At 33.7% G+C, this 10816-nt stretch overlaps 1 protein-coding gene and 1 non-coding gene across 2 annotated transcripts; both read left to right on the plus strand.

Moving 5' to 3' along the window:
• Positions 1-230: 230 nt before the first annotated feature.
• Positions 231-333, plus strand: LOC116634168. The gene has a single exon (XR_004299880.1). It is a non-coding gene; the product is annotated as a U6 spliceosomal RNA (small nuclear RNA).
• Positions 334-2199: 1866 nt separating this feature from the next.
• Positions 2200-3214, plus strand: LOC116633596 (protein SGT1 homolog). Its single transcript, XM_032406208.1, is given in 2 exon segments — positions 2200-2475; positions 2477-3214. Coding segments are annotated over 2 exon segments (1014 nt in total).
• The last annotated feature ends 7602 nt before the right edge of the window (positions 3215-10816 follow it).

The following is a 10816-nucleotide window of genomic DNA, read 5'->3' on the forward strand; positions in this document are numbered from 1 at the left end:
GTGTGATAGCACTTGCAATTCATTATCAGCAAAACTAAGACTCAGGAAAAGAAATGTCATCTTAAAGAAATTAATTAATAATTAATTAATTAATATCTTAGAATTTAAAAAATGGGGAGGTTATGATATTCAAAATGATTATAATCAGTGAAACAAGTTAAAATGATGATAAGCATAAATTATTTTAATCGGATTATGAAGATTAAGTGCTTTTTAAAAATAAGATTTTCGTGCTCACTTTGGCAGCATGTATACTAAAATTGATACAATTCAGAGTTAGCATGACCCCTGCTCAATGTTGACACACAAATTCATGAAGCATTCTATGTTTTTGTGACAATAGTTAACAGTAATGTATTGTGTACTTGAAATTTGCAGAGAATAGAACTTAATCTTTTCACCACACAATGGTAACTATGTAGAAATGATGGGTATGTTAATTAGTTAATTGTAGTGATCCTTTTCCAGTGCATACATATAGTACAACATTATATTGTACACCTTAAATATATACAGTTTGTATATGTGAGAGATATTTTAATAGAGCTGCTAACAATTAAAAAAATAAGATTTTTTATGGGGCACCTGGGTGGCTCAGTTGGTTAAGCGACTGCCTTCGGCTCAGGTCATGATCCTGGAGTCCCTGGATCGAGTCCCGCATCGGGCTCCCTGCTTGGCGGGGAGTCTGCTTCTCCCTCTGACCCTCCCCCCTCTCATGTGCTTGCTCTCTCTCATTCTCTCTCTCTCAAATAAATAAAAAAAAAAAAAAAAAGATTTTTTTAAAAAATAGGTTTGTTGTTTGGGATTTTTACTGAGTCTCTAAAACCTCATGGAAAACTCATTCTAAAAATCAAACACTACAAATGAAAAAAACATATTTAATGTTCATCCTGTGTGAAATATTGCATATGCTTATTCTGAATTTATGTGCTGATAGAAAAAAAGTTAAGTTGTAATTGATAATTTTGATTTTTTTTTTAAATATATTTTTTGTTTTCATTTTTGTCTTTATGTGATGTCGTTTTCACTGCAGGAAAAAAAAATTTTCATGTAATTATTACTTATATTGGTTGGGAAAATCTGATTTAATTTTCTGTGAACGACCAATTCTCTGCCATTCATGTGTACTTCTGAGACCACTGCTATAATCTGTAATGAGAAGACTGTTGTTTTCCTTTGATGATAGATCTTACATCTTTTTGATGATTGTTCCAGCCTTTTTCTCTGAATTTCAGAGAAACTCTAGGAACCCTAGATTCATTTCCAGGTGTTGATAAAGGAGTAGAGGAAAGGAAACAATAATTCCAAGTGTCCTGAAAACTATCCTTTGTCTAAAATATTCAAACTTCAGTAAATCTCCCAGACCAACTGCTGAGCCCAGAAGTAACTTAGAAGAACATTTCAATGCTTCCACAAATTTATGGAAATATTTATGTAGCATTTCTGTGTCTATTAATAGGTGAGTTTTAGTAGATGCCCAGTGAGGACTGAACCCTCACCTAGCTGTCAGGAGTGCTGATGGCTACCAGCTCTGAATTCAACCCCTCTCCAGCAATTGTTCTCAACTGAGAAGATCTGCCTTGCCTCAATCCATGTCCCCTTTTCAGGGCAGTGCTTTCAATGACTGGTTTATAGGGGTACATGACAGAGAACTCCCTTGTTTTAAGACAGGATGATTCTGTAAGGTCCCAACCCCAGAACTTCTTCCCCTGCTTTTTCCCTCATAGTTGATCCCAGAGCACTTTCCAATGAACTCACTACATGAAAATCTCAGAGTCAGAGTTTGTTTCCCTGAGCAAGAAAAACAAGTTTTCCTTGTGATATGGATGTATAGTCAGAAAACAAAAGCACAAACATTCATTCACACCATGTATTTTTACAAATCCATCTTATGGGAACAACCTCACAGCCAGCACCTCTTGTGGCCCAAAATGAAAGGACTCAGAGATGTTCATGTACATTTTAAGGAATTCCTTTTGACCTTCCCACAAAGAATTAACAATTAGGGATATAAACTGTGCAGCTCTATTAGTAATTTCTCGAAAATTATCTGCTGACAAGATTAATGGCTTCTTCTAGGGCTGGGAAAACCGCAGATTCTTCTGTTCAAATAGAATGTGTCTGAGGGCCCTTGGGCGGCGACGGCATAGCTAATAACCTCAGAGGTAGCTGCTTTAACAGCCACAGCGATTTTTAGGGATGGCGGCAGCTGCAGCAGGACCTGCAACAGCCCAGAAGTTTTTCCGGAGCTTCTCAGATGCTCTGATCGAGGAGGACCCCCAGGCGGCATTAAAGGAGCTGACTAAGGCTTTGGAACAGAAACCAGATGATGCTCAATATTATTGTCAAAGAGCTTATTGTCACATTCTTCTTGGGAATTACTGTGATGCTGTTGCTGATGCAAAGAAATCTCTTGAACTTAATCCAAATAATTCCACTGCTATGCTGAGAAAAGGGATATGTGAATACCATGAAAAAAAACTATGCTGCTGCTTTAGAAACTTTTATAGGAGGACAGAAATTAGATAGTACAGATCCTGATTTCACTGTCTGGATTAAAAGGTGTCAAGAGGCCCAGAATGGATCACAATCTGAGGTGTGTGCATCCCAGAGGACTCATCAGTCAAAAATCAAGTATGACTGGTATCAAACAGAATCTCAAGTAATCATTACACTTATGATCAAGAATGTTCAGAAGAATAATGTAAATGTGGAATTTTCAGAAAAAGAGTTGTCTGCTTTGGTGAAACTTCCTTCTGGAGAGGATTACAATTTGCAACTGAGACTTCTTCATCCTATAATCCCAGAACAGAGCACATTTAAAGTACGTTCAATCAAGATTGAAATTAAAATGAAAAAGACAGAGGCCGTGAGATGGGAAAAGCTAGAAGGGCAAGGAGATGTGCCTAAACCAAAACAGTTCATAGCAGATGTAAAGAACTTATATCCATCATCATCTCATTATATAAGAAATTGGGATAAATTGGTTGGTGAGATCAAAGAAGAAGAAAAAAATGAGAAGTTGGAGGGAGATGCAGCTTTAAACAAATTATTTCAGCAGATCTATTCAGATGGTTCTGATGAAGTGAAAAGTGCTATGAACTAATCATTTATGGAGCCTGGTAGTACAGTTTTGATTACCAACTGGTCTGATGTAGGTAAAAGGAAAGTTGAAATCAATCCTCCTGATGATATGGAATGGAAAAAGTACTAAATAAATTAATTTGCTATCACTGTAAAAAAAAAAAAAATGTGTCTGAGCCAGGTTGGGAAGAGCCAGTATTTAATTTACTTAAAACCTATGGCTCAGATTTCTAGGTAAATATGATGATGAATCCCTATTCTACAAAAAAATTTTTTTTGAAAAATTGTAGCATCAAGCAGCAATGGAGAGTCCCTGGTAACTCTGTATTATTCACAGGCATATTATGAAGTTTATGTCTACCTTACATTTTTAGTATTTTGGAGTCAAGAAACTAGACTGGCATGAGTATAAAACAAAATAAACTATTTCCTTTTTGTTTTGCCTAAACTACTATGTATAACTAAGTGGTTCTTAACCAGTGATTTTACCCCTAGAGGATTTTTCAAATTATCTGGAGATACTTTTGGTTGTCTCACATCTAAAGGGAGGAATGCCATTGGCATGTAGTGGATAGAGGCCAGGAATATTGCTAAATATCCTACAATGCACAGTACAGACCTTCTAAACTAAGAATTATCTGCTCCAAAATGTCAACTGGTTGAGAAACCCTGCTGGAAGACACTTGCTAATTAAGGAAGGGTCAGAAATATTCCACTTCTTCCATGGAAAACTACTAAGTTAGCCAATTTCTGTAAATGTGGCACCATTTTGTAAATATGCCCATGGCTTATTTTGCTTCCGTCTTTCTTATGCTACAGATTTCCAGAGATCATACAGCATTTCCAGATTTCTTAACATCAGCAGCTGAAGGAAAAATGATGACAACTGTAGAAATGTACAATAGCATGTTGATCTCATGTTTGATGGCTTAAAGAGTGTAAGATAGATATATATGTATATACATATACACACACACACATATATATAAGTATATGTCTATATAATTTATCTTTTTGTTCTTTTGTGCATTAGAGTTATGTGAAAGTGAAATCTTGGGCATCAGATAATAATGTTGGCAATATGATCTCTGTGAAAATAAGACTACACATTTTTCCAGCAGTCTTTCCTTGCAGAAATGCTGTTGGACTGCTGCTCTAACAATTGAGTTCAACCCATATTTATTGTGCTTACTATAGAGACTGTTATGGAGGTTGGATAGAGTGGCGTATACTTCCTGTCTAGACAACCTACATTTTTCCACATGGCTAACCACCTAGAATTGTGACTAATCTAACTGCTTAAACAAACTTAAAACTTATTTCCTTTTTATAGTCTGCTTTCAGGGAAATAAAAAGGAGACTTGATTTTTTCTGGCTCAAGTCACTAGCACCACAGGATGAACCTTAGAGAAATCAATTTAAACATAGATTTTTTTTTTTTTTTGGTAAAATGCTATTTGCAGAAGGTTAACTGATCAACCAGCTAGTCAGATCAATTTGATTTTTTATTTAGCTAAAGAAGTGAACAATATCGTAAATCTTGTGATAGTCTATGTATGTCAGTTAGATGGTAAAACGTGAAGTTGTTAGTCTAACTGCGTCACAGAGACTAAGGGCAAAGAGCCAGTCTCAGATTTAAGGGTTGATTCTCTCCCGGGAATTAAACCTATGCCTGCCATTTCCAGGACAAGTCCCGCTACTGTGACCTAGATACTAACTCTCTCTACGGTTGTCATCAGAAGTCTGATATTCTTCCCTATGAAATTTACATGTCCACAAAAGAGATAAAGATATTTGTTAAAAACAAATTCTTCACTTGGGGCCTCAAATATGATTTAGAGGTCCCCTGAGTGATTCTATGTCACCATCTTTTTTAATAGTCTGCAAGGTCTTGATTTTGATGTTTTGAGTTGTTTGTCCAGCTTAAAAAAGATAGGCCATCCAAAACCAGGAGGAGACTTTGATTGGAAAGAAAAGATACACTTGTGGATCATCAGGCAAAGGTGTCAAATCCTCAGAGAATGACAATGGAAGAAAGCTCAACCTGTCAGACATTTACAGAAGGAGCATCCGGGTCATGTTACTTTTCAGGTGGAGGGTCCCAGGTTCTAATAGGTTCCAGCTCCTGGGTCTATAGTTATTGCAAGTGCTAGCAGAAAAACACTTGAGAGTCATCTTATTTCCACTGAAGGCCAGCAGTAGATCCTAGTAATAAAAAATAGACACAGAATATCCAGATTGCCTGTGCTAAGATAACAGCTCTACCACTTGCTAGCTATATAGAGATAAATATACTAAAGCTTTCTTTATCTGTGAAATTTGAAAATAACAGTACATCTGTGCTTGTGAAGATTAAAAGGGTTAATGTTTGTAGCAATAACATTCTGAATGTTAGCTACAATAAGGTAAATATTTCAGCCTCAAATAGCCTGTAAAATTAGAGAAATCAAATATGCTTTAATTTTCACAAATTTTCTTGAATTTTGCGTGAGTATAGGCAGTAAAAGGATTCTAGTTAGTATTTTAGTCAAGGAACATTTTAAGAGTTGTCAATCTTAATAGTTGTTTTTCAGCACTTAAAATGAACTAGGGGTCAGGCTCTAGTCATACCTCAAATAAAGTTGGTCCAAATTAAATAGAATCTAATTATTTAGCATTTTCAAAAAAAAAGATGAAAATATATAAAGTGGAGTTAAACATGAAAGTAATCTCCAAATCATAGAATTCTAGCATAAAAACTCTGGCCTTGGGATTAAATGGAGAAAATAAAAGGATTACAGTGTTCAGTGCTTTCATGGATATCATTACGAAGGAGTTCAGGATAAAATTCTAAATAGGCTCAAGAAGAATTTACATAAATCATAAATAATGTACTAAAGGAATTATGGATGTGTGGGTTTCATAATTACATTCTAGGATTTTTTTTTAGGAAAATTGCTTGAAAGGAAATGATAATTCTCTTCCCAAAGCAATCTTTATTGCTCTTGTTAAGAGACAAAATATTATCCCAGTTGGATTGTTTTAAATGAGCAGGATGATTATCACACACATAGAAATTATTCGTGGATATTAGACTCTGCAGTATAATAGAATTGTGAATTTGAATTAGAGTTGAGGTGCTTTTGCTTCTGTATGGGCATACGCAAGGCAATTCTTTTCTATGAAACTTTTGCACATATAAAGTGAATAATAATTCCTATCTTTACTTCACAAATTTGATTTAGACTAAATGAAAACAAATTTATATTTTTTGAAAACATTAAAACAATATCAAATGTAGGTAATAATAATCATTATTATTATTATTATTATTATTATTATATTATTATTTTGCCTTAATTAATCAAGGAGATCAGTCCACTGGTTCATCACCATGGTCATTTTTAAACAAATTACATGCATCCTAGAATACTTAATGATAATTTAAAAATATTTACAGCTGACAGAGATTGATCTGACTGACCTCATGTAATTCAGGTTTTAGTTAAAATGAGAAACTCTTTTTGAAAATTTAAAAGTGCTAAACTTTAATTTTTTTTAAGTTCCTTCAAGAACTGACAATGCATAATTCAAAATTCAGACATTTTAGTGTAACATTAACTGGTTGGGGAATAAATTATAAGGGAAAATTAGGGTGATCTACACTAATGGATAAACCATGTCCTAAAAATATGGACCATTTTTGGAAATAAGATTTCAGTTCACTGAGCTTAATATTAACAAATATAAATTCTCCAGTTTTCTAAACATTATTCAGTGATTTTTATAGGGTTAACTCCTTGTTACATGATTATTTTACAGGAAAGCATCAAAAACATGCTTAACAGCTCATTTTCAAATAAAACCAAGAAGAGAAAATTTTGTATGTGAAAAGTCACAGGTAAGACTAATTCACTGAATTAGTCCTAAGAATGAGAAGCAATTTAGTCTACAAAAAAATTGTGAATTCTTTCTTCAAACAGTTCTACTTTCATTACACTTTCTACTGGTATATATGTGCATGTCATATTTAGAACAAGCATTTTTATTGTTGCATGCACAAAGAAAATGTTTTATTTTGCTACTCCAAAATTTTAAAATAATATCTTCCTCAGTGTGGTGGACATGTTCAATCGCTTTGTTCTATTCTCTTGACACCCTTCTCGGTGTAGATACCAGGGTCTCTGCGGGACAGACATATAAGGCTATACCCTGCGTTAGTTGATTCAAAAGGGCAGATTCCAATTCATACTTAACTAATCTGTTTTGCTGTCTATGCAGTTGGAATTTGTACTGAGAAAACAGTAATTCTGTGTAGACTGTATCAGCACTAGAATGAGGATTTGGCCAAAAAAGCAGAGAAAGAGAATAAGCACAGAAAGAGAGTAAGGGAGAGAGAGAGAGAGAGAGAGAGAGAGAGAATAAAACAAACAAAATCAGTATCAAACTCAGAGCATGGCAGAGAGAAGAAACTAAATAGCTCTAGGAAGACTATTGTCTTGGTAGATTCCAGTTTTGTGCAAGTCCCAACAATACTTTCTGCTCTCGGTCTAATCATGGCACACTTTTTTCCCCTTATATTAAATTACCCTTTGCCCTTTAAGCCAGTAGGAGTTAATTTTAGTTACTTTTAACAAAATAACTTACCTCTGTAATAAAGAGACACTAACTTGCAGTTTATACATTTGCAATTGAAGAAATTGTACTGAACATAAGAGGCGGATTCACAGGTTGCACTATTTGTCATTGACAAAGCTGGAGTAGGACTCAGCTTTTGTATTCAATGTTCTTTTCATATTTGTACATTCTATTTGCCTTCATATTATTTTTCTGCTTAGGTCCCCCTATTATCTTTATCATCCCACTAGATCTCACATAGCCTAAATCTAACCCTGTACACGTTAGCAAAGATAAAGTCTTGTAATTTGGTGAAGAAAAATAAGCCCAAAGCAAAAAACTGCAAATATTTTATGTCTTCAATTAGAGCAATACAGTTTTCAGAATACATACTTTTTAAATGTAGAGTTTTTAATTGACCATAAGCAATAGAACCTTCCTGGAGGATATAGTATTGCATTCTTACCATTATTTCTGGGCAGGGGATCTCTCTGAAATGTAAGAAATTACATACGATGTATAGCTTGTTAAGCTCTAACAGAAAAAAGAGAACAGAGATAAGGATTCGATTCATTCATTCATTCGTTAACAGTTCTTACCAATTTTCTTACAAGGGAAGACTACAGATTTAGGGTATAAGGAACAAAATCTAACCAACAAGCATTTTTAGCACCTTACAATTAAGATCAAAGCCTTCTAAAAATCCAGCTGTGAAGTTCTTTTAATTAGCTCGCTACTCAGTCTAACACATATTGCAAGTATTCCTTCTTGAATACCTTCCTTGAATAATGCAGCTGGGAGTACAGTCAGTTGAGCATTGATGCAGCTGGGTAGCTGAAAAGATGAAAATCAAATGTGAATTCTGATGAAGTAATTTCATTTTGAGCCTTTCATATTTCTTCCCCCCTAAATTAAAAAGAAATGAAACCTCGAGTTCAGCTGGTTCACTGCCTACTCCATGCCAATTCACATTTTCAGATAATAAGAGTATTTTGCCCAAAATGAATACTAAACACAAAATTCTATTTTCTCACCTAATGGTGAGAATTTTTTTTTTTTTAATATATGGAGCCTTTGGTAATTTTCTGTGATAATATAGTAGCTGACCTGCTTTGTGAAAGGAGGTGAACCTGTTATTATTGCTAATATTGTATAATGTTGCTGTAATTTCTCATTATGAGATGTTATCCTCTCTAAAAAACATTCACTTATTCTATGTTCAATTTCAATAAGAATTCATTGTGAAATAACGATAATGTTTACCCTAGCATAATCTTTTCATTGTGAAATAATATTAGTAATATCACAGGCTATTTTTCACAACATACTTATAATGCAATGAATGCCTTCAGGAATTTAATCAGCTGATAACATCATCATTTCAAACAATATATCCATGAAATTCTATTAATATAATGGAAATATCTCCTTGTCTTAGTTATATGTATGACAATGTATTTTAATTACATGTAGATTTTAGTTTTAGCTCTCATTTGTTTGGTGTTAATATAATATTTATGCATATTAGACTTTAAATTTTAGAGTCACCAGACATTTGTTTGGTGTTAATATAATATTTATATATATTAGACTTTAAAAACCTTCTTTTTTCATTTCATTAACATATTCATTTATTTATCCAACAAATATTTATTGAGGACCCATTACTTGTTAGGTGGTATGTTAAGTACTTGAAATACAGAAATAAATAATACAAGTGTTGGCTTTCATATCCCCAGTTTTTTAGAGAAAGAGAGACAATCTTACAAACAAACAAAGAAAAAGTCTATATACCTAGCAGATTGGCTAAAAACAAAGCAAAATGCTGGCAAAGATGTGAATAAATGGCATCACTTATACTTTGCTGGTGGGAAAAAAACATAGTTCTACCACCATAGAAAATTTTTTGACAGGTTCTGATAAAACTAAGCATGCAACTACCCTATGACTCAGTATTTATACCCCTGGGGATTTATCCCAGAAAAATAAAAACTTGTGTTCAAACAAAAATCTGTACATAGAAGTTCATAGAAGCTTTAGTGATAATAGCCAAAAGCTAGAAACAGCCCATATGTCTTTCAAAAGGTCTTAATCTCAGCCAAACTGAGGGTTGCTGGAGGAAACAAACTGAGGGGGTGGGGGTTGGGGGGGCTGGGTGATGGACATCGGGGAGGGTATGTGTTGTGGTGAGTGCTGTGCATTGTGTAAGACTGATGAATCAGACCTGTACCCCTGAAACAAATAATACATTATATGTTAATGATGATAAGAAAAAGGTGAACGTTTAAACAAACTGGTCCGTACATACCATGGAATACCATATATATCAATAAAAAGAAAATAGCTCTTGATCCATGTAGCAATTTGGATGAAACTCCAAGCAATTATGCTGAGTAAAAATATCCAGTTCCAAAGGTTACAAACTGCCTTATTCCATTTACATAATATTTTCAAAATAATAAAATTATTAGAACAGATTAGTGGTGATCAGTGGGAGGAGGTAGGTGTGCTTATTTATAAAATGGCAACAGGGGAGAGACTTGTAATAAACTGTTCAGTATCTTGACTGGGGTAGTGGATGTATGAACATAGAGATGTGATAAAATTGCATAAAACTAAATACACACACTCAAGTGAGTAAAGATAAAAGTGAAATCTAAATAAGATCAGTGGATTGAACAAATTTCAGTATTTTAGTTGTGATATTATATAATAGTTTTGTAAAACATTACTACTGGGGGAAATTGAGTAAAGTATACATGGGATCTATTTGTATTATTTCTTACAACTACATTGAATATACAATTATGTCAAAAATTTCAACTAAAGAGGGCACGTATTGAGTGGAGCACTGGGTGTTATGCACAAACAATGAATCATGAACACTACATCAAAAACTAATGATGTAAGGTATGGTGATTAACGTAACATAATAAAATTTAAAAAAAGAAAGAACTAAACTTTTAACAAAATTACTTGATATCCTTATGTACCTGAAACAAATCAGAAAATATACTAGAAAAATGTTTAAAAAAAACCCAATAAGTTGGCTAGAATTAAATGTAATAAAAGTTACAAAAATCTTCTAAAAAATTTTCAATTAAAATAGTACAATGAAATGTGAATGCTGTTTTCA

This window comes from Phoca vitulina, unplaced genomic scaffold (assembly GCF_004348235.1).
Source record: "Phoca vitulina isolate PV1807 unplaced genomic scaffold, GSC_HSeal_1.0 scaffold8, whole genome shotgun sequence".
Taxonomy (NCBI): domain Eukaryota; kingdom Metazoa; phylum Chordata; class Mammalia; order Carnivora; family Phocidae; genus Phoca; species Phoca vitulina.